The sequence below is a fragment of the Leucopleurus acutus genome (genome assembly GCF_964270905.1).
Source record: "Leucopleurus acutus genome assembly, chromosome: 5".
Classification (NCBI taxonomy): Eukaryota; Metazoa; Chordata; class Mammalia; order Artiodactyla; family Delphinidae; genus Leucopleurus; species Leucopleurus acutus.
This window is the reverse complement of record NC_139147.1, coordinates 139,674,330-139,699,054: the sequence shown is the minus strand read 5'-3', so window position 1 is coordinate 139,699,054 and position 24,725 is coordinate 139,674,330. Positions and strand designations below refer to the sequence as shown.

General features: G+C 43.0%; 1 protein-coding gene across 2 annotated transcripts in view; it reads left to right on the top strand.

The window, feature by feature from the left end:
• Positions 1-24,725, top strand: part of ZNF385D (zinc finger protein 385D) — a gene marked incomplete at its 5' end in the record, with an annotated part of 940,271 nt that overhangs the window by 601,488 nt on the left and 314,058 nt on the right. Inside the window, one exon of one of the 2 annotated variants that reach the window (XM_082840505.1) lies at positions 4,301-4,364. The exons of the other annotated variant lie outside the window; for it this stretch is intronic. Coding sequence (XP_082696631.1) covers positions 4,301-4,364 — 64 coding nt within the window. Of the gene's footprint in view, positions 1-4,300; positions 4,365-24,725 lie in introns of those variants that run through there. 2 annotated transcript variants of the gene reach the window in all.

The following is a 24,725-nucleotide window of genomic DNA, read 5'->3' as shown; positions in this document are numbered from 1 at the left end:
GCTGTACTCGGTTATGTTCATTCATTCACTCATTCACAAATGTTTATTGAGTAGCAGCAAGGGCCAGATACCCTTGTAAGGATGGTGGAGAAAGCAGTGAACAACAAGGAAAATCCTTGCCCTCGTGGAGATGATATTCCGATGGAGAGAGATCAAAATGAACAGATGTCCACAGTAGTGGGTCAGATGGTGATACATGTTATGGAGACTTAAGAGGGTGGTGAGGGGTTAGGAAAAGCCAGGGGAAGGAGGAAGGAAGTCTGAACTGTTAGAAGGGAGACTGGGAATGACTACCCTGACAAACCTTTGAACAAGGCTTTCAGGAGACGGGAGAATCCAAGCAGGCGGCTCTCCGGATATCTGAGCAAAGGGAAAATTCACATCTTTCCATGATGTTTTCAGTCCAAATATGTGACTGGTTTTAGGGCATCCTTTGTCTTACTCGTGAAAGGTCTATTTCTACCTTATTCCCCCTCAGAATTTCTCAGCTTCTTATACTTTCTGAGAGACAGAGAAAAGCCACGGGTGTGAACGAGGTCCTTCCCTGGGAGCTGCTGGGTCCTCTCCTGGGGGTGACATATGGGCACATGTCTCAGGCACGGCTGTCATGTCCACAACCCTACGTCTAGCCAACCTCAGCTGTGCCTTTGTTTAGATGTTATTTTGTTTCAAGATAAAAATAGTCGCATTTTTTCTTTATAATATATACACATAAAGTAATTTTAGAAGGAATGATAATAAGTATACAAGTAAAATAAAAACCACTTGTGTTCCATCCAGAAATAAGCAACTTTTCTATCGGAGGTCTTGACATTCCAGATAACCCTGAATTGGAGGTGGATGGGACACACGTGTTTAAATAAAGCAGACACCCTCATTTTTTTCTTTGAACAGAATTCCATTGTATGAATGTAACACTCAGCTCCTTGGATGCCATGTTCTTTCAGAGGCGACACTGCCCTTTCAGACCCGGCAGAGGTTGGAATGTTCTAGTACCAAATGCTCTCTGCCTCTATTTTCATGACCGTATAAATATATATTTTTTTTCTGGAACATGCAGTGATGTAATATGATTGGGGGAGATCTTTACCTGAGTCATTATAAACAGAAAATTTAGAATTTATATATTTGAATAAACAGCTCTGCTGGGGACTTGAACATAAAGTCAACATACACATAGTAGGACAACAATTCTGTATTGACATTCACTGACATCATTGAGAAAGTTGCCTAAAGTCTCTGAGCCTCAGGTTCTTGTGATTATAATATACGCCTTTGGAGATCTCAGTTTGTTAGCAAGGAAGATGACATAAGTGAAAAGACCTTGTGACTGCAGAATGCCACACAAATTCAAGGGTGTTATTAATTATTAAGAGAGTCTTTTAGTATCTTAAATTTCCTGTTTTAAATGCAACTCTAAAAGCTTCCACCTTCTAACTACAGGAAGTCGAAAGGACCAAAAACTCTAACATTAAACTACAGCGCCCCCTAGCCCACGTAGGCCGTCAAGACACCTGATGAGCTTCAGGAATAAGCTCTACCACAGATGGTACTTTTGCCTGAGGGAAAGGCCAATAATTGTACTTTTGGATGATTTCCATCTGTCCAAAAGGAAAACCACTTATGTGTTTTCTTCAGGATTTTCCTGTAACATTCTTTTTAGTTTTAATTTTAAAATAGGAGTAAAAAAAGTAAATATTCTTTACTATTGATATTTTCTTCCTCCAAATTGCTTTAAATGAAGACTATTTCTAAAAGAGCATCACCAGATTTATCCTAAGACTCGCTGTAATGTTTCTGACTTATATATGATTATCTATTTGCATTCACCAAATTCTTTGTAATCCACTGCAAGATTGCAGAGCAAGCTGTTATGAGCTTCAGCCCCCCCCCCCCCCGTGTATTAAACCCATCAACAGACACAGAATTGTGCAAGGAAAGACCATGGAATATTTTAATATCACAATGGAGAAATATTGGCTACCATGGCTTACCAAAACTCCTATTAAAATATATCAATTGCTTGCTTCCATAGGCTACAGTTCTTTATCTTCAGTTCTTTATTTTTTTATTTGCTTTTTTCTTTTTTTATATTCTTTTCCATTATGGTTTATCAATATCTTCAGTTCTTAGTTTAATAGATTTTTGTAGAAATGTTTAAGTTTAAATGGTCCAGTAGGTAAGTTGGACCCCAAAGAGATGAGTCCTTATGAAACTGAACTTGCTCTATGGGTTTATTTTCAGTGCAGAGCATTGAAATATTAATCAGTCCAGCTTTCAGGGATTTCTTTTTAACATCCTTTTCTATGTAAGGGCTAAGCTTCCTTGCTAAGCTTTGCCTTTCTCGACTGTTCATCTCAAATGTAATGGGAGTGCTTGTGTGTGTGTGTCTATATTATACTGGTGACCAGACTTGAATTATGACACAATCCTGGTTATCTTTCAGGCTAAAATGTCTCTCCCCTTTAGGGGTCAGGGATCATTTCAGCCTCAGTGTCCTTTCTACTACCTGCTTCGGGAGGCAGCAAATGTGATCTCGTGCAGGTGCGAGGTGACTTTCATCACCAGTTATTTTTCTTTACATTTCTCTATCAACCTAGCTCAGAAAATACTCAAGAAATAAAAACAACTCTTCACCAACTGCTGGGTTTCTGTGATCTGATCACTTCTCAGTGGAAACCTGTATTACCCTAGCATGGTCCCTGGAGTCTTTTAGGTAAACCATCACAGACAACAACCAACCCTCAAGCCTACAGCAAAGAGAATGCAGGCACAAGGCACCATTCCCCTTCCTACTGCCTTTTAAACTTGGGAGGGGAGACTCAGTTGGGGCGGGGATGCTGCCATTCGCGGGAGGGGCGGGATAAAAGTGTGTCTAATGACACGTCAGTGACAGAAGTCGCCTTAACCCTGTCCCCTCCCGCCCCCCCCCCGCCGGTGAATTTCTCCCCCCGTGCGCGCCTCAGTGGCTCTGGAGACCCTTCTCTCTTTAAGACAGCCTCCCGCGCCCCTCACTCCGCCCCCTCCCAGGTCTCTGGGCTCGTCAACGCTTCCCGAGCACCATGGTTGGTCCAGGCAGGCAATCGAAGCACCTCCCGGAGCCGCGGCGAACCGGGGGTGGGGTGGGGTGGAGTGTGGGGGGGGTCTGTTTGTAGTACTCTCAGTCCTGATGTCACAGGCGCAGCAAGGACATCGCAAGGAGGAGTCGGATTACAGTAAGGATGGGCAGTGCAGCAGGCAGCCCGAGTGCACGCTCCAGCCGCCGGGGACCGTAGCCCGGGAAAGGCGGCCCGCGAGGCGCTCATCCCGCGGCGGAGGCGGCACGCTCGGCGCCCCTGCTCTCCACGCCGGGGACGTTTCCGCCGAATGTAGCATGAAACGGGTTGGCTCTGCGCGGCAGCCCTGGGTGCGAGCTGATGCTGAAGACGCCGCGGTGGGGTTCCGGCTGTCTGATTAATGAGAAGCATAATGTATTTTGGTGAGTGTTCACGCTGATGATGTCATGCTGAGGGTGCCCAGCTCTTCATCAGGGCAGACAAGCCCTTTCGAAAATCTCGGCAAAGCCTCGAGAATCTATTCCAGTAAACCTACCTTCGGCAGGCAACTGGAGGACCCAGCTGGTGCAGCCCTAGGAGCTTCCTTTGTGCTACGATCGGGGCTGTTTGTTAGTCGTAGAGGAGTTGAAGTTGGAAGAGGAAAGGGGCAGGGGTGAGGGTGGCTAAACTTTGCCTTGATTTGTGTGATGAAGTTAATTTTTTTTTTAGCTAGGTGAGGAAGGAGAAATGGTGCGGCGTGGGAAAGTCATGGGCAAACTCAATGGAATGTAAAAGTTCTGTACTGTGGACGCTGTGGAAGCTTAGTCAATATCTACGGTTCATTAAGCATTTTGGTTTTCCCCTAATTCTGAGGCAGAAAGGGAAAGAAAACATTCTTTGGTGTGCGGTGCTCGGACAGCTGAGAGCACCCTTCCACAGCATCCCGGTTTTCCATCCCGCGAGAGCATCCTGGCACAAAATGCATATTATTTTAAACCTTTAGACGTCTCGGAGCTGTTAAATGTTTGTGCAGTTTAGTTGCGTGCCGTGGTGGAAACCTCCCTTAGGTTTTCTGCGGAGCTGCCTGCCCTTCCAGAAAACACGTTGAGGCTTAGATCTGGGCTCTTAGCGGAGCAGTGTAAGTGGGCTGGGAGCTGCACATTTGCACTGTAACGCTGCAACTTACTGATGGGGAGAAGGCAAAACCTTTCCCTGAATACGAAGCCAAGGGTTAGACGGAATATCCTTTCCTCCTCCCTGAAGTTATGCTTTCCTTCTGTAAGTTTCATCCCGCATCATCACCTAAGGGCATCTCTCTGATATTAAAAGGTTTGTGAGAGCAGCTGAAGAGGATTCCATGATGCAAATGCTCTGGGTGATCAGTTGCCTTGCTTGGAAATATGTAAGCCAGAGTCATTTTTCAATTAAAGAGGTATTTCGAGAAACTTGGGGCAGTATTAGTTTCTCGGTTGTTTATTGCTGTGCGTACTGTTTGCTTTGTTTGTTCGCTCGAGCCTTTGAAACGTTTGCCAAAGTATGCAGAAGCTGAGTGCTTTTTAGTTGTCTTGACAGCAGTTTTGATTTCCCTTTAATTTGCGTCATGTTAGGAAAGAAGTCTTAAAAATAACTAAAATCGATTTTAAAGAAAGGCTCCTCATTTGAGAGACACATTTAAGCAGAATCCAGAGTTAACACTCTTTCCAGGGGGTAGTGATAGAGGTGGTAAGCGTGTGAATTGACAATTCATAAAATAGCAAGTGTTTATTGTGAATGTTTTTGACACGCTCAAAAGCTTGTAAAGATAATATGCCTTTTGGACAAAATCACATTTCAGCATCTGTACTGGTATTTGAGAGATGGAAAGGAAGATTTTAATTTTAGCTTAAGTTTTCAACCTCTTGCAACAATGCCTAAGGTGATGGTGGTGAGGATGTAGTGTTAACCAGAGCAGTGGTGTAAAAGTACTGGTCCAGAGGCCATCCATGCTGTACTGGATTTTCCTGTGTCTCTTGGAGAAATATTCACTGGGCTAGCTCGTATTATTAACTGCGTGCTAGTCCAGCCGTTTTGTAAAGCAGGGTGATTCACAGGGCAATTAGTTTCACTGTGTAATGCAAGTTTTTAATAGCACACATTGAAATATGATGTCCTGCTTCAGATGAAACTATACTCTTTTAAAGGCAAGGCTAAAGTTGCCCTCTGTGTCATGAGCACGGTTCGGTCTTACCATAATTCCGGCGTGAGATATGGTTTTATATTCTCGGAGGAAATCGTGTGTATTTAGGAATGCTGTTTCTTTCAGGTTCTGTTATGCAGCCCCTCGCTCAAGCTGTTTGGCATCCAGAGCTCTGGGAGCCCACCTGTCTCTCATAAAATGTGTGGTCCACGATCTAGGGTCAGAATTGACAATACGACCCAGGCGTGTTAAGATTCAACAGCATTTTAATGTTGCAGATCCTGAACAGTATGTATGTATGTGTGTAGGTACGTAGGCACATACGTGTATTTATGTGTGTGTAGCTATTTCAGGTAATTTTTTCAAAACAGTGCTTTCACTTTGCAGTTTGGTCACCCGTGACTTTCTTCTTCATATTTGAACTGCAGAGGGTTTATCAGGTCAGGGAGAACAGGGACAAAAGGAAAGCAGGGCTGAATTCTTGGGCTTTTCTGGTGATTTGCGGGAATGGGGTAGAGGTGTCAGAAGTCTTTTATTTGTGTCCCCAGCAGGGAGTGATGGAGAGCATGGTGTTGCTCTAACACCCTGGGAATTGATATGCAAGGAGGGTATTTACTTCCCTTGTAAATAATCTAATTTGTCAGTTTTGCTCGCCTGCTACACCTTTCAAGTTTCACTGAAGACTCATTGCCTGGACAGACTGGCCCAGCCTCTGCTTCTCTGTAGACCCTTTCCCCTTAGGGGCTGGACACTGTGACCCTGTCCTTTCTCAGTTGGTGTCAGCTGTGTGTGTGCAAGTTGGTGGAATAAGTAATATTTCCAGTTCTCCAGAATAACTCGTGTTTTGAGTGTGCTGTCTCAGACTCACGAGGCTAATGGACCCTTTTAATGACTTAAGCCTCACTCTTATCTCCTACTGAAATTTTAGTGCAGTGTTTTCAATAATTGTTCATCTGCACTTACTGCACAGTAATTTAAGAGTTTGCTGTTCAGTCACCGTGGATACGTTTGTTACTTATTCTGTCGATCTCGCATTCATTACTTGGAGTTAAGAATCAGGTTCACACGGGAGAAAGAAGAGAGGAGAAATACCAGCAAGCAACCTGACTGGGATTTACTGTAAGAGCAAGGGAAAATCATAAAGACTTGTGAAGTTACCCTCTCCACCCGCAGGAATATTTGACAGACTTAAAAATGGCGTGTGCTGAGGATGAAGAACCATTAACAATTGATCCGGAAATAGAGAGTTCCCTGGTGGTCCAGTGGTTAGGACTCTGCGCTTTCACTGCCGAGGGCCCGGGTTCAATCCCGGGTTGGGGAACTAAGATCCCACATGTGGCCAAAAAAAAAAAAAAAAAAAAAAAAAAGTAGTATTATGATCCCCGGTTTGCAAATGAGACCTAGAGATAATAAATAAGGAAATAAATTAAAAAAAATTTGATCCGCAAATAACAAGAAGCAGCTGGGAGACTTCTGACTGGATGAAGGGAGCGGTCCTGGCTGGCTGTGAGTACAGCAGACCTGCCCCATGCCACCTGGTTACAGTTGGGTCAGGGGACAGTGCTGGCATGAAGGGCAGGTACATCCCAGCAGAAGGCTGTAACCATGTACTGTCTCCAGTATGTCTGAATCATCTTCCCCTTCCATCTGGCTGCACACATTTCTCCACTGCTGGAGTGATGAATGGCTGCCCGTGGTCCTGCCAACCTCACAAACTGTCCACAGTTTGCCAGAGAGGTGTCATGTCACAGCCCTTTGCCATCAGGAGAGAAAATGGGAGCCTGATGGCACTGAGGAAATTCGATGTGCCCGAAAATCAACCAGATGGAGATTCTGGGGTACTTACAGCCAAGCAGGGGCGAGGGCTTGCTCCCTGAGAATCCTGCTGCAAAAAGAAAGGATGCATCTTACACAAATGAGTAGAACTTGAGACAAACATTAGAGCTCCCTCTCAATGCTGCTATTCATGGCATATTCATTAAACCTGGAGAAAAGGGCGAGCAAAATTTAGAAAGTGCGAATGAGCCGTTCAAGTGCAGCGTGGTGCTAATTGTGAATCAGCTGTCTTCCTTAAAATGCCTTAGAAAAACCTGAAAAAGACTTAGCGCTGTGCATATCATAACAAGAAATACTTGATGGAGGAAGCTTTTAATACAACAGTTAGAAAAAAAGATCTCGTAGGAAAATTCTAGACCAGCAGCCTATTCCCCTGCCTATAATAGACACGTTTATACATTGTCATAGGAAGGACTTTGTTTTTCCGCTGGGATGTTTAGGACATTCTCCAGTCAGCGTTTACACTTTTGGTTGTGTTAGAAAAGCAGTTAGGCGGCAAGGCTACAAGGAAGGAAATGAGCAGAAAACAGCAGGCAGCAGAGAAAAACATTCCTCTTTGTGTGTGTGTTTTCAGTGGAAACATTTAACTCATCCTAATTAGTTGGTACTAGGTGATCTGTTATGGGGAATTAGGTCTACTTGAGTCCCTCAGGCACTCTGGACGTGTTTCTATTTCCCCGAGGTTGCCAGCGGGAGAGAATAATTCAGGAAGGAATTTGTTCGTCCAGGTTACCCTTTTTGAAGTTTGAAGTCATTACCATTGTGTTATTACAAATTAATCTAAATGACATGCAATCAATTACTACATAACAGGGATGGCGGATGTGACAGGTGAATATTGTCAGAAAGCATCAGATGCAGGAAACTGAAATCTAAGAGAACCCTCTCAAGACATTTCTCTTTCAGATTCATAGGAATTTCTCATTTTCGGGAACCAAATTCCAAGGATGATCAAAATGTCAGTAACATGGATTCTTTAATTAGGACCTTTAAATTTTGAGCTAAGTTTTTCTTCTTTTTTTAAAGGGCCTTCTTAGTTGCTGTAATTACATGGAAACGAGATGAGTTTATTTAAGGGACAAGTTCCAAAATTCATGAGATAATGACGACTTGCAAAGTTACCCTTTTGTGGGTGGCATAATTGTTCCAAAAAACAAGTGAAAAATTTAAATTAGTGTTTTCTGACTTCCACTGCAGAATATTTGGTCACAGCTGCTTTTGACTGAAATCTCCCTTGATAAGACCAGGTGTGTTGGCTAGAATATATGTGTGCGTGTGTGTGTGTGCGTGTGCGTGTGTGTGTGAGTGTAACACTGGATCCTAAAACAGTGCCTTGTTATATAAATACCCAAATTTTATTTCTCATTCACATCTTTTGTATATTCGTAAATGTTTTCACATCATTTGAAAGGTAAAACTTTAAGTATTGATTTAATAAGATGGATACGAAACTGTATTTTGAGCACAGCTGGTTTTCAAGTTTATCAACCATTCTATACCTTAGAGGTTTTTAAAGTCAAGTCATGAGGATAATTTTCAAGGCTTTTCCTGCTTAAGAAAGAGGGGTGCTTGTATAAGCAGAAAACTATTTTGACTTTGACCTTGAGAAAGCGCTGTTTCCATCTGTATTACACTATGAAAAGCATGTCAAAAAACAACAAAGGTCATAGTCACTGCCCTCTCTGTCTCTCTTTAAAGAAGTCATTATATATCATTTCCCACAAAGATTAGTTTTGCAACAGAATTTCACACATGATTGGTGGCATTAAGAGAAAATACAGCATAAGAGGTGGCTAGAAATATCAGAGCTTAAAGTGGCTGAGATCACGCTTGAACCAAATTGCTAGGGTTGAAAATAGGAAGACGCTCTGCTCTGTTGTCCCGTTAAAATCGTTATAAAGCAGCTGGAAGTCAGCCTTCTTTGAATGTGAGCTCCAGGTTTGCACAGCCTTTAAAATTGAAGGCATTTCCGTGAATCCCTCTGGATTCTGACAACTGAAATGCATATGAACTTGTATCATAGCACTGAATGGGATGAACTGAACCCCTTCTTCTTCTTTATGTTTTTTTTTTTTTTTTTTTTTTTTCTGCCCACTTGCAGTAATCACTTTTCTGTAAGTAGGGAGGAGGGAGAAAAGTTACCTGGGCCAAGGTCAGAGGGGAAATGGGCAGCAGCAGCATTTGGTGCTCTGAGCAATGCTGTTTGCCCCGAAGTACAGCGGTGCCTGGTGGGAGTTGGGGACTGGGGGGCAGGGATGGGGCTGTGTGCTGAGAGTTCTTTCAATGCATGAGCGTTGTTTAATCTCAGGTGTCCTCAGCACCCCGCTCAGCTCAGTGCCAGGCACATAGGCACTTACAAATAGGTGTGGAAACTGCAAGATGAAATGGGTGCTGGAGATCAGAGAGGAAGGGAATCCAGTTCCTCAGCGGATCCAGAATGCTGGCGTTCCCTAGCAAAACTGGTGAATGTGAGTTGACAAGAGAAACACACCTCTTTGCTCCTGGAAGAGTAGCTGCTTCTTTTTGTTTGTTTTCCAAGTGTCGAAGTCCGGACGCGCCCTTAGATATTAGATATTTAAATAAATGTAAGAAATTCCACAACCTTTTTTTCTGTTTCACTTTACTTCTTGCTTCCTAGGACTCTGCAGCGTAAAAGGAGAGGGACAAAGCTATAGAATATTAAGACTAATGTTGGAAAATGTCGGAAGAACACGTAAAATCGTAAGATGGTAGAATTGCACTTGGTTTCAATCCACCTGGTCACAACGTCAGTTCTCAGCTGCACTTGGCTTCTGTGCCTTTATCCCAGATGTTGGCATTTTCTGTGTCTTCACTCCAGATGTTGGCTTTCTCTGGCCATGAGGCTGGGATAGGCAGGAACCGCCTTATGTGCAAGTAGCCGGAAATGCTCGGCACGGCCACCAGTTTCGAAAATTGCCATTTGTTAAGGCTGCGCAAAACTGCTGTTTGCAAGGCTTTTGTAAAGTTGTTCTTCACACGTACCTTTTTCATATTAACGTATTTTGCTGATGAAGGGAAGCACTTGCGGCAGATTGCTCTGAGGATAAAAACGCAGTCATGAATATAAACGTACTTTGATAAACATGATCCTTGTAGAGCAATTTGTATTTTTTAAAATGCATCTGCATTATTTTTTTATTCTCAAAATGACCCATTGTAGGAGGTCGACAAAATATAATTATTCCTCTTTTTAGACGAGGAATCTGAGCCTCAGATGGCTGAAACAACTTTCTCAAGGTCACACGTCTAGTAAAAGTTAAGGCCAAGACTCCAATTCAGTGCTTTGAGGCTTATTTCAGTGCCCTTTACTCTTTATAGCAGAGCGTAGGGAGATATTTTTTATGAAAGGAAGATTCTTTGTAATAATAATGCTAGAAAGAATATTCTAGCTGATAGCTAAAGAAATAAAAATGGTTGAGGTCTAAGACGGATGTGTGTTTTGACTTTGTGGAATCACAATTGATAACAGAAGTCTGAATCTAATCCATACTTTTATTATTCTGCCTTATTTTTTCACATCAAATAATAATCAGAAAAAATCTAATAAAAAGGCATGAATTGGGCTTCCCTGGTGGCGCAGTGGTTGAGAGTCCGCCTGCCGATGCAGGAGACGCGGGTTCGTGCCCCGGTCCGGGAAGATCCCACGTGCCGCGGAGCGGCTGGGCCCGTGAGCCATGGCCGCTGAGCCTGCGCGTCCGGAGCCTGTGCTCCGCAACGGGAGAGGCCACAACAACAGCGAGAGGCCCGCGAACCCAAAAGTTTTTCCAAAGCATCGTTAGGTATTAAGGCTTGTATTAATTATGTGTTACATATACCTGCTGTTTCACTATTTAACTCAATGCTTGTAAAAATAATGCAAGGCATTTGTACTACAGACTTTGATATTTACAACATTATCTCCAGTATTTGTTCAAGAAGGGAGTCCCAGCCTGGTCTTTATTTCATGACCCATAAAGAAGTAAAAACAACCTAGTTAGAGTCTCAGCCGTTCCACTTACTGGCTCTGTATTCTTGGGCAAGTCACCTCACATTTTGATATCCAGGTTTTTCTGTGAAAGGAGAATAATGATAATGTGTTTTCCACAGTTGTCTTCTGAGGACTAAACTATACAAGGCATGTACCACTGCCAAGCCCCAGGAAGTCCATGGTGAGCCATCAGTAAAATTCGATTCTTTCTCGATTTTTCCCTCTATATCCAACCCAGTATACAAGTATGTAAAAATTTTTAAAAGCGATGATATCTTTTGGGATCAAACCGGAAAACAGGAACCATGTCAGCTAATTCACAAAGAAGGACTTTAATGCAGGTCATTACTTATGTGGTAGTTATGTGGGTGATGGAGGAGCTGAGATGCCCCATGAGGGGTGCAGAGGCAACCCAGAGATTAGCGATAGCAAGAAACTGGTAGTGTAAGATGGAGAGAGACGAGATGCGGTCCTGGAGGCCAGGACCCAGGGCCTCCTGGTAGGAGCTGGAATTGTGGCAGGCCTAAGACACTGAGGATGGAAGGATCCAGCCTCAGGCACAGAGGGAGATGGAGAAATAACCTGCCTTCTCCCTTGCGCCCACCCTCCAGTGCATAGCCTCTGCCTCTCATTGGTGGAATCCAGCCAGAGGGCACCAACAAGGCAGCTGGGCAGTGCAACCTGCACATGTCAGCACCTGGGCAGTCCAAAGTTTGAGAGAGAGATCTCAGGGCAAATTGGCCACAGACCCGGAGGGAGATCTTACAACTGATATAAGTAGCACTTTATTTTTTTATTTTTTTTTTGCGGTACGTGGGCCTCTCACCGTTGTGGCCTCTCCCGGTGCAGAGCACAGGCTCCGGACGCGCAGGCTCAGCGGCCATGGCTCACGGGCCCAGCCGCTCCGGGGCACGAACCCGTGTCCCCTGCATCGGCAGGCGGACTCCCAACCACTGCTCCACCAGGGAAGCCCTAAGTAGCACTTTAAATATCTCAGTTATCAGTGAGAGGTTTTCTCGGGGGAGATGCAGGTAAGAGGGAAAGAAATATAGGTGAAGAGCTTTCAGGAACTCCTCACCAATCCTCCCCGGTCAAGTTCCCACTTTGTCACTTTCTGGTATTGTGACATTGGACACGTTAGTGAATCTCTCTGTGTCAATTTTTCCCTTTATACGATGGGTTAAAGGGTCTCTCTGACAGAGAGATTCAATCAGAGGTTGAAACAAACTTCATAATCTGCAAAGCACCGTAGGAATTGGCCTTGGTATGAGGATGTGAAAACCAAGTGCGTTAGAAAGAAAAGAGTGGATTTTGAAAACATGACCATTTGGAAATATATGTCCAGCGATGCAGCTTAGCATCCCCATGGAGGTATCTGAGTGCACTGAGAAAAGGGGCATTTGGTTACCTCCTCAAATAGCCCCTGGTACTTTGGGATTAGATGTACCGCCCAGGCCACTTCTAATCTTTTATTTGTCATTATTCTATAACAAAGGGAAATGGCAGAAGCAGAGGCAGAATAGAGAAATGATCAGGGCAGGAAACCTCCATAAAGACTCCATGCCCCATATTCCTTCCTTCCCAAGACTCTAATGGGGACAGACACATTGCAAGCTGAGGGAGTTTATTAATAGTTGCTTGGGAAGGAAAGAGGGATTTGGTATCGATTTTTATCTATCCTTCTGTGTGTTGCTCGACTTTTAAACACTGATTTCTTTGTCTGACTGGCTGTGCTATTAAAAAAAAAAACTTTCTGCCCTTCCTGTATGGAATTATTAGCATCTCTCTCAAAACCTGCTTCTAAAGCTCTGCGACAGTTTATAATTTATGGTGCCCTTGTTGTGAGGCAACGCGGAGGTTACTGACAGGGAATGATGCCCTTGCCATGCTCAATCCGGAAGCCACGTGATCACTGCCGTGTGTTTCCATTAGCTGCCCCAGGAATGGCGGGCTGTAACTTACAGTTTTATGGGGACACTCAGGAGCTGTGTCCTGAGGAAGCTCTATCAGTTAAATGGTGCATTCGAGGTAGATTGCTCAGAATTTTTCTTTTTCCTTAAAAAAAACAGAGTGGTGTAAGATCCTGAATACTAACCTTCTGGTACATTAGTTTGTTTTGGGAACGTTTATTTTTTTAATATCTTCATTGGAGTATAATTACTTTACAGTGGTGTGTTAGTTTCTGCTTTATAACAAAGTGAATCAGCTATACATATACATATATCCCCATATCTCCTCCCTTTTGTGTCTCCCTCCCACCCTCCCTATCCCTCCCCTCTAGGTGGACACAAAGCACCAAGCTGATCTCCCTATGCTATGCGGCTGCTTCCCACTAGCTATCTATTTTACGCTTGGTAGTGTATATATGTCCATGCCACTCTCTCACTTCGTCCTACCTTATTACCCTTCCCCTCCCCATGTCCTCAAGTCCATTCTCTACGTCTGTGTCTTTATTCCTGTCCTGCGGCTAGGTTCTTCATAACCATTTTTTCCCCTTATTTTTAGATTCCATATATATGTGTTAGCACACAGTATTTGTTTTTCTCTTTCTGACTTACTTCACTCTGTATGACAGACTCTAGGTCCATCCACCTCACTACAAATAACTCAATTTCATTTCTTTTTATTGCTGAGTAATATTCCATTGTATATATGTGCCACATCTTTTTATACATTCATCTGTCGATGGACACTTAGGTTGCTTCTGTGTCCTGTACTGTAAATAGAGCTGCAATGAACATTGTGGTACATGACTCTTTTGTGTGTGTGTGTGTGTATGTGTGCGCGATATGCGGGCCTTTCACATTTGTGGCCTCTCCCGTTGCGGAGCACAGGCTCCAGACACGCAGGCTCAGCGGCCATGGCTCATGGGCCCAGCTGCTCCGTGGCATGTGGAATCTTCCTGGACCGGGGCATGAACCCGTGTCCCTGCATTGGCAGGGGGATTCTCATCCACTGTGCCACCAGGGAAGCCCCACACGACTCTTTGAATTACGGTTTTCTCAGGGTCTATGCCCAGTAGTGGGATTGCTGAGTTGTATGGAAGTTCTGTTTTTAGTTTTTTAAGGAACCTCCATACTGTTCTCCATAGTGGCTGTATCAATTTACATTCCCACCAACAATGCAAGAGGGTTCCCTTTTCTCCACACACTCTCTCCAGCATTTATTGTGTGTAGATTTTTTTTTTTTTTTTTTGTGGTATGCGGGCCTCTCACTGTTGTGGCCTCTCCTGTTGCGGAGCACAGGCTCAGCGGCCATGGCTCACGGGCCCAGCCGCTCCGCGGCATGTGGAATCTTCTGGACCGGGGCACAAACGCGTGTCCCCTGCATTGGCAGGCGGACTCTCAACCACTGCGCCACCAGGGAAGCCCTGTTTGTAGATTTTTTGATGATGGCCATTCTGACTGATGTGAGGTGATACCTCATTGTAGTTTTGATTTGCATTTCTCTAATGATTAGTGATGTTGAGCATCCTTTCATGGGTTTGTTGGCAATCTGTATATCTTCTTTGGAGAAATGTCTATTTAGGTCTTCTGCCCATTTTTGGATTGGGTTGTTTGTTTTTAGGTTATTGAGCTGCATGTGCTGCTTATAAATTTTGGAGATTAATCCTTTGGCAGTTGCTTCATTGGCAAATATTTTCTCCCATTCTGAGGGTTGTCTTTTGGTCTTGTTTATGGTTTCCCTTGCTGTGCAAAAGCTTTGAAGTTTCATTAGGTCCCATTTGTTTATTTTTGTTTTTATTTCCATTGCTCTAGGAGGTGGGTCAAAAAGTATCTTGCTGTGATTTATGTCATAGAGTGCTCTGCCTATGGTTTCCTTTAAGAGCTTTGTAGTGTCTGGCCTTACATTTAGGTCTCTAATCCATTTTGAGTTTATTTTTGTGTATGGTGTTAGGGAGTGTTCTACTTTCATTCTTTTACATGTAGCTGTCCAGTTTTCCCAGCACCACTTATTGAAGAGGCTGTCTTTTCTCCATTGTATATTCTTGCCTCCTTTATCAAAAATAAGGTGACCACATGTGCATGGGTTTATCTCTGGGCTTTCTATCCTGTTCCATTGATCTATCTTTCTGTTTTTGTGCCAGTACCATACTGTCTTGATTACTGTAGCTTTGTAGTATAGTTTGAAGTCAGGGAGCCTGATTCCTCCAGCTCCGTTTTTCTTTCTCAAGATTGCTTTGGCTATTCGGGGTCTTTTGTGTTTCCATACAAATTGTGATATTTTTTGTTCTAGTTCTGTGAAAAATGCCATTTGTAGTTTGATAGGGATTGCATTGAATCTGTAGATTGCTTTGGGTAGTAGAGTCATTTTCACAATATTGATCCTTCCAATCCAAGTACATGGTATATCTCTCCATCTATTTGTATCGTGTTTAATTTCTTTCATCAGTGTCTTATAGTTTTCTGCATACAGGTCTTTTGTCTCCTTAGGTAGGTTTATTCCTAGGTATTTTATTCTTTTTGTTGCAGTGGTAAATGAGAGTCTTTCCTTAATTTCTCTCAGATTTTTCATCATTAGTGTATAGGAATGCAAGAGATTTCTCTGGATTAATTTTGTATCCTGCTACTTTACGAAATTCATTGATTAGCTCTAGTAGTTGGCACTGTTGCCTGCTTTTTCCTAACTTTAGAAGGCTTAATAAGGGAATTCCCTGGTGATCCATTGGTTAGCATTCCAGGCTTTCACTGCCAAGGACTGGGTTCAATCCCTGGGCAGGGAACTGAGATCCCACAAGCTGTGTGGCATGGCCAAAATAAGTAAAATAAAATAAGATGATAAAATGAAATCAAACGCTTAATAATAAGAACATCACTGTGAGAAGCCCAAGCCATGGACTTTACGGACCTCTTGGTTTCCTTAGAGAATTCGTCAGCTCCCGTTTGTGGAGAGCAGAGCTGGTGCTGACAGGTGATGCGGCACCACTGACTGAAGAGCAGAATTTAGCAGAGCTGGGATGTCTGTCTTTGTCCCAGATGCTGGCATGAGTAACTTCATCAGCCCCTCACCACCATCCTTAAGAGGAAGGCCAGTGGGTCTAAATCCTGGCTGCACAAAGGAATCCCCTGGAGAACTCTGAAATTATGCTACCATCAAGGGCCAGGGCACTCTGATTAAATCCACTTCTCTGAGCTGGAGCCCAGGCATCTGCATTTCTTTTAAAACGCCTCAGTTGATTCTGAAGGACAGCCAGCTTGAGAACCACTGGGACGGGTGACTTTAACCCACTTTACTGAGTGCACTCTGTGACCCAGGAGTCCCCACTTGCTGGGTCACTCAGGCAGTGGGTCAGGACTCCAACCCAGGTCAGTCTGAGCCCAAAGCTTATGTTCTTTCGTCTCAACACACTGCTTACCTTGAGGGAAATCAGTCCATGGCATGAAGTCTGGACCTGATTGCAAGCTGCTTTGTGCTGCCCCGCCCACTCCCTGCCTCAGTTTATAGACTGGAAGTCCCTAGGGAGGAGCCCTCCTCCCCTGTCCTTGGGACCCTTTATAGAGCTGGCATCCAAAAGAGATTCATGCTGTGCAAGTTGATTTAGGATCACAGTGGGATGGTTCTGGAAAGGATTTTAGAACTGTGCTTCTCAAAATTTAACGTTCATACAAATCCCCAGAGGATCGTATTAGAACACAGGTCTTGGTTCAGTAGGTCTGGGGTGTGGCCTGGGATTCTGCCTTTCAATGAGCTCCCAGGAGATGTCTGTGCTGCCGGCCCACTGACCACACTTTAAGGAGTGAATCTTTAGCGATCATTTAGCTGGCCTGCGGCTTTCTGCTGACATGGAAAATCTGGTCTAAGTCTCCAACCTATGTCCCTCTGTTTCTGTTGTACAAGATACTGAATGGTCCACAGTTAGAGTTCAACTTAGGGTGACCAACCATCTCACTTCTGCCTGAGACTGAGGGGTTCCCCAGGACGTGGGACTTTGGGTGCTGAAATGAAGTCTCATGAGGACGGGGATGAATTGTTCACCCTAGTTCCAGTAGCTCAAGTTCGAATCCTAGCTTCAGTGCTCAAGACCCAGCTCCCCACGGGGAACTCGGGCAAGTGACTTGCTTTCTTTGAGCCTCCATTTCCCTATCTGTGCAATAAGAATAATAAATGAAACTTCCTAGAATACTTATAAGGATTGAATTAGATGGTGTACGCAGAGCACTGGGCCTGCTGTTACTATATTCATCCTGACTGAACATTGACCTGACTCAGCACTCCCCTCCATCACTGAAAAGAAGAAACACCCCAAAGATCAAGTGTAAGTGGTCACGGATCATCTTTATTGCGCCATCTCTGTACAGAGAGGGCAGCTTGTAAATTACCTCCTGCCCACAGATATGATGGACAAGCCGGGGTGAAGTCATTCGTCATTCAGCGTGCAGCTTGCCTACCCCGAATGTCAATACTAATGATTTTTGCTTGTTGTTTAGGGGAAGAGAGGCCTGGCTAAGGCTTGGCCACCTTGGGACACTGTGAGCTGGCCCCTTGTGTTCTGTTGACCTTGTTTATCCATTAGTGTTTCTCTGAGCGTTGTAACAGCTTATGAGGGCGGCCGCAGCTAATGATTGTTTTTCCATCTCCTGAGCCATCCTTGTCTTAACAATAGATAGCCTTAAAACAACAGGTACACAAACAGACAAGGCAGCTTCCACTGAAATGCCCGTGCTCCGTTGGCCTCGTCTTGGGTGAAAGTGGCTGGCTTTGCCCGTCCTTACCTGGGAAAGCCGATTCACTCACCTGTCAAACGCCAGCCATTTATCAGAGCACTTAGTCTGCCAGATATGTGACGATTATGTGAGTAGCAAAGTGCACTTTTGTTTTTCTACGAGGACTAGTAAGTAGGGCTGCTCCAAGCAGCAGATTATTCCACAGTAGTGGTTACCTGGCCTGAACCGCTGCCTACTAGCATTTTAGACAAGAAAACAAATGAACAACAAAGCAGAGGCTACTCTTGCTTTCCTCGAGCATAAAATGTGACTGCAGGAAGGTTCCAACACGGTTGCACTTTCACTTATGAGCATCTTAAAGGCAAAATTGGGAGATTTTTTGGTCTCTGGTCCCATCTCTGCTTGCTGTCGTCAGAGCTGCTGCCATTCTAACGTATGCTCTTTGACGTATGGAGTCAAAGTCTCCATTTCACAGACAGGAAAATAGAGGCCAAGTGCTTGGTGAATGCACGTATCTGGCGCTAGTGACGAGGCTCCGACCACAACTTACAAGCCAAGCCTCGATTTAGTGGCGTGAATTTGCAAAAATGGCCCCGAGCCTCAGCTTCCAAATCAGTAAATTGAGACAGTGGTAGCTCATCAGGCAACCCTCTAACTACTAAAAATAGCTGAGGTTTATTACGTGCTTGGTCCCTGCCAACCACTGTTCTCAGGGTATGGCCTCCACCGCTGCTCCTAATGGCCTTGTTGGAAGAATGATCAGTGCCACTTTGCAGATGAGGAAACACGAGTACAGAGAGTGCAAGCAAAGAGGCAGCAGTAAGTGGCCGGGCTGGGTCAGACCCTGGCCACACTCCTTGAGTAAAACTCAGCCTCTGAAAGCCAGAGTCCGGGAGCACATCGTCTATATGCAGATAGGTCATGGGTTTTTGAAGGAGGCAACAAACTAAAACGTGAACCCACACACAAGCAGAGAGCATCTCACCTTGTCTTCCAAGCAGCCACCTGCTGGTGGGGCCTGAGACTGAGAGCAGGGAAAGATTCCGGCTCCCTTCCAGAAAGGGTAGGAGATAGGAAGTCTTGTTCATGGAACACGCAATGCTCCAAAGTCAAGGCTTACACAGACTGCAAATGGCATTGATAGTTGGCCTCCCTGTGCAGGAGCGGTGCCTGGGGGCATGGCCTCTGTGTGTACGTGTTCCTGACACAGTGGCTACTCTCTTCCAAATGGAACAGCAATTTCTTTCTCACTGGCTTCTTCCTGAGCACATACAATGTGCCAGGTGTGAGGTGATCTTTTCTTATCAGATAACAATCCAAACTTTTGGGGGGTTCCCTAGAACACCAGGAACTGAGGGAGACCATGACATCTTTCTATACCTTCAATAGAATATTTTTATTTTTTGAAAAGGTAATGATACATGTACAGTTTTTGAAAGGGAATATTGTAGAAAGGCAAATAGTGAAAACGAAATCTTCTGTCCCCACCCTAGTGCACTCTGTTTTATTCGAGAGACTGCATTCTACAGAAGGGGAAGGGGGTGGATGAAGATGGTCCAGCTATAAGATCAATACATCCCAGGGGTGTCATGTGCGGTGTGGTGACTATAGCTAACAATACTGTATAATATATTTGAGAGTTCTAGGAAAGTACATCTTAAAAGTTCTCATCACAAGAAAAGAATTACAACTGTGTGAGGTGATGGATTTTAACTAGAGTTATTGTAGTATTATTCTCAATATATATACACATCAAATCATTATGTTGTACACCTTCAACTTATACCATGTTATGTCCATTATATCTGAATAAAGCTGGAAAAATAAACTCTATGGAAGGGTATATGTTTACACCCCCCTCTTGTTTTTACATGGAATGGAAACATACCATGTCCCCTGTTTTTCATATTGCTTTATTCAGCATATATTGATGTTTCTATTTTTTTTTAATTTTATGGCTACACCATTTTCTAATTCAGGAACATATTGTGATTTATTTTCCTGGCCCTTTTAAAAGAAAAATAAGTTATTTTCATTCTTTCACTAATAAAAACAATGAATATCATTGTGCATACATAATTCTTTTTTTTTTTTTTTTTTTTTTTTTGCTGTACGCGGGCCTCTCACTGTTGTGGCCTCTCCCGTTGCGGAGCACAGGCTCCGGACGCGCAGGCTCAGCGGCCATGGCTCACGGGCCCAGCCGCTCTGCGGCATGTGGGATCTTCCCGGACCGGGGCACGAACCCGCGTCCCCTGCATCGGCAGGCGGACTCTCAACCACTGCGCCACCAGGGAAGCCCGACATACATAATTCTTTGTGTACATGTTCACATATATCCATAGAGTAAATTTACAGAAGTGGAATTTAGGGGGAAGGCATATTTAATTCTCATGCGTATTGCCAAAGTGTCCCATGGAAAATTTTTATTGATCAATTTCTACATCTATTTCTTTCATTAAAGAGTAGAGTGGGGCCTTTCAAACTGGTAACCTCTTTATGTGAAAACTGCCTTGCAGACTTCTCAGAGCATGAATTCTCAAAGTGGAACAAAATGAGTGACTTGCTGCTTTTTCGTCCTTGCAATCCCCTCTCCAATCTGTTTCTCCACTTACTTCCGTAGTGCTACTTCCATATGACTATTGGTTTCAATATTCAAAAAATCAATAATGCCGTAAAATCGAGAGATACCCTGTGCTTTCAAATGGGGATGAATGCAACAGAAAGAATGCATCTTGTAAGTGGGGCTGTGCCTCAAAACTAGAATGCTGATCCTTGAAAGAGCTCAAATTCTGTTAGATCTAAAGCCAGCTATGGTTGGAAGTTTCATTTTCCTTGGAGTCCACAGCCATTAAAAGGCAAAAGCACATTTGCCTAATTCTGTATTTCAGTGATTTTTTTTCTTCTATTAACTCCATATTTTTCTTCTTATTTTTTCATCATTGCTATTTAGAAAACATTAGGCCTAGAAATCATCTGGAATGTCTATAGTGTGTGTCTATGGTAAAAATGCCGTATTTATCGAAGACCCGAAATCTCCCAAGAGTAATGATGATCACCGTTTATTGAGCTCTTGAGCTGTTTACAAACATCAATTCATTTACTCCCTAAAGGAATGATCATGTTTTAATGGACTAGATGTCATTCTCTCTACTTTACAGAAGAGGAAAGATGCCCTTAAAGGTTAAATTTCTTGCCCAAGACTAAATAGATTGAAAATGGTAGGCATGGGATTCAAATCCAAGACCTTCTGACTGGACATCTTGTGTGCCAAATGTTGACACCACCCTTTGGTATTTTCTTCCCAGCGCATTACTCCTGGGCCACTTCTGTAGAATCTTGGTAGGAGGGGACATTTCTATAAAGTGGAGGTTATCACTTCCCTGGTCCGTGCTGTTGAATAGTCTTAAGGACAATCGCAGCCACCCTTGATAAAATATAAATAGTACTAACAGCCCTACCCTAAAGGAAGGGAGACGGAACAGTCCTCTTTTCCCTCTTCTGTTGGAGATGGTCTCCTATGTTACCTGCTGTCTCTTTACACCATCCTAGCAGTCCCCAGTGCTGTCAAAGCAACAGAATTAAGTGAAGGAAATCGGTACATCATTGCACTTTATGACATGCTAATAAGGAGTACTGGGTAGAACTCACTCCCTCATGTCCTAAGTTACGTTTCCCTCTGTTCCTTGAGCATCTAAAGTTCTCTCCCATCCTAGAGATCATATAAGCCTTGTGTAACAGGCATTAGAAGAACCTCCTATCTGGATGGCATCTTGCGATCTTGTCTGACACCTGGCACCTTTATATTTATAGGTAGAAAATGGGAAGTTAATGTGTTTAATTGTTTAACCCAAATAGAGTCAGTAGTGAGTGGTGGAGCTGGGCTGCCTAGAATCCAGGTCTGCTGACTCTTTCCCAGGACCTTTTGTCCTCCTCAGCGTGTCAGGGGAATTGGTTATTGTCTCATTCTTTCTTCACAATGAAAGTATAAAATGAATGTTCTTCTCATTTTGTAGATGAGGAAACTGACATTGTTACTTGGCTGATGTTATACCCAAAGTGTGGGGGCCGGGGGTGAATGCAAGCTCACAGCTTTCTACTCCTCTCTCTCTGCTTCCTGAGTCAGGGCTCCTGTCTGCCGTCCTGTGCTTTGGGTTTAAACCTGGGTGGATCCCTGCACTTCTCGGCCTCTAAATGAATTCAAAGGTCCCTCCCAGCCCTATGATTCTCTGATCCTACAGTGGATGTGGGGTGAAAAGGTGGGACTCATTGGAGCAATAAATCACTACAGCCTGCAGGAACCCGGAAGCAGATCAAGCCTCCTTCATTCCACCCCTCACTGTCAGCTGTGCACAGCGTTCATCTCAGTGTGAACTGCTGTAATCGTCCCTACTGAGTTTCCTGACTTACTCTCTCATGCTTCCAACTTAGCCAACACTGTGCTAGGCCAGGACTTAGCTGCAGACCCGATAGCCCCCAACACACACACACACACACACACACACACACACACGCACACACACGTGCACACACATATTCAGATGCCCGTAGCGATTCTTATTTCCTCATGCAGAGCTTCCAAACTTCTTATTCACGTGGCCAGGATGATCCAGGTTCCGGCCCCAATTTACCTTACACTTTCATGTTTACAAAACTCCTCTTCTCTCATCCCAAGTTCTGGCTCTGCAGAACCACGCCTAGTTTCCTAACCCTTCTGAGACTTGGCCTCAAATTTTCCTTCTTACCTGACGTGTATTTTTTTTTTTTTTTTGCCTCTGTGTCTCTGAAAATTTAACCATCCATTGTTTTTTCACTCTTACTTTTTCTGTCCTTTAAACATTTTATGTGAAAACATAATCTTACTAATTCTTCCAGAAGGTCTACTCTCAATGTACCACCTTTTCTTGAAGACCACCTAATTCTTCATAAGAGGAATAAACATCCTTTCTCTGAATTTCCATGGATGGTATTTCCCAAAGTTGTCTGAACAAACACTTGGAGAGTTTGAAAGGTTTCCTATTTCCTAAGTTTCCTATTTCCCACTCTAGATTTACTGAGTCAGACAATCCAAGGAAAGAACCCAGGAATCAGTATTTTCAACTCTCCCCCCCCCAACAATTTAATATCATAAGATTGTTGGCTCTTCGTAGATAAACCCAAAAATGTGATGCAGTAGCGCAAAAGATACTAATAGGTGTTAATTGTGAACTAGACAAAATGATGCAATAATTTATCTGAAAGAAGAAACATCAGCAAACACTCCAGGAAATTATGAAAAAGGAGCGATCTGACAGGAGATACTTATCCTAAATTGTATCGTAAAACCATAATAATTAAATAATTTGGTCCTGAATAATAGGTAATAAAATTCAGATGAGAACATCTAGAAGTAAACCTCAGTGCTTACGTATATGGGGGTGTAAGTTATGATAAAAGTAACATTTCAATTCATTGTTGAAAACAGGAATTATTAAATCCATGGGTTGGGTACCACTGGGTAAACATTTAGACAAATAAATAAAGTAAATTCCTATTCCACTCTTTATACCAAAATAAATTACAGATTGAACAAAGGTTCAAACATAAAAACTTAAGCCGTAAATTTATGGAAGGAAGCCCAGGTGAATAAACTTATACTCCTGTAATGGAAAGGGCCTCTGTAGTCAGGACACAAACCCAAACTATACAGGAGAGAAATGATAAATCTAACTACATAAAATTAATAACTTGTGTTTGGGAAAAACAATTCAAAAACTAAGTAAAAAAACAAATGACATTTGGAAAACAATATTTAAACACCATTGGCAGATAAATGACCAATTTCTTTAATTAACAAAGAGCTTATAAGAATCAATAAGAAAAGACAAACAACTCGAAAGAAAAATGAAGAATATGAACAGACACATTACAAATAGAGAAAAATATATTGCCAGTAAAAATATAAAACTACACTTATTTTCACTCATAATTAACAACATATAAGTAAAAATAATGGGATATATAGTCATTCACTTAGGAGATTAGTAAATTTTTAAAAGTTGAGTATGGCAAAAGCCACTCTTACACACAGTTGTGTGCAAGGAAATACATTTTTTGTGAACTCTGTACAAGGTGCTTTGATGATACTTATATATGCTTGTTTTTTTATAGCAGGTACTCTTAGCCCTAACAAGCTTGTTACTAGGAATACACTGTATAAGGTCACTCACACATATAAATAAGGATGTTAAATGCAGTGTTGATTTTTAAAACTCAAACTGGAAACAACAAAAGTGAACATCAGTAGGGGATCCATTAGATAAAATTATGGTACATTCAAAATGTTGGAAGGGAGTACAGCCGTGAAAAAATAAGTATATCTTTATGTTGTGATGTGGAAAAAAAAAGTCTCGAATGTCACAGCAGTGAAAGCAAGGCTCAAGAGTAAAGAGAAATCCCCAAAGAAATCCCTTTGGGAGTGAGAATATGAGGGTTCTTTGATAGCTATCCTGATGTAACCACATTCATTTCCAAAAATAAACATAAGAAATCATTAGCAGTTGTTATCTTTGGGAGGGTCTTGGGTTTTTTAAGTCACTTTGTGCAGATAAAATGTTCCACTAGGTACAGATGAACCTGTTTGCAGTGCAGAAATAGAGACACAGATGTAGAGAACAAACGTATGGACACCAAGGGGGGAAAGTGGTGGGGGGTGGTGGTGGTGTGATGAATTGGGAGATTGGGATTGACATATATACACTAATATATATAAAATGATAACTAATAAGAACCTGCTGTATAAAAAATAAATAAAATAAAATTCAAACATTAAAAAATTTTTTAAAAATTTACAATAAAAAAAAAAAAGATCCACTAGGCCAGGGATAGATGTCTGTCTTGTGCACTGTTCTGTGCCCAGCAATCAGAGGTGCTCCACAGCTGTACATGGGGTGACTGGTTTGATTTGCTTTTTGTAAAAATAAATTTATTTATTTATTTGGCTGTGTTGGGTCTTTGTTGCTGTGCATGGGCTTTCTCTAGTTGCGGCG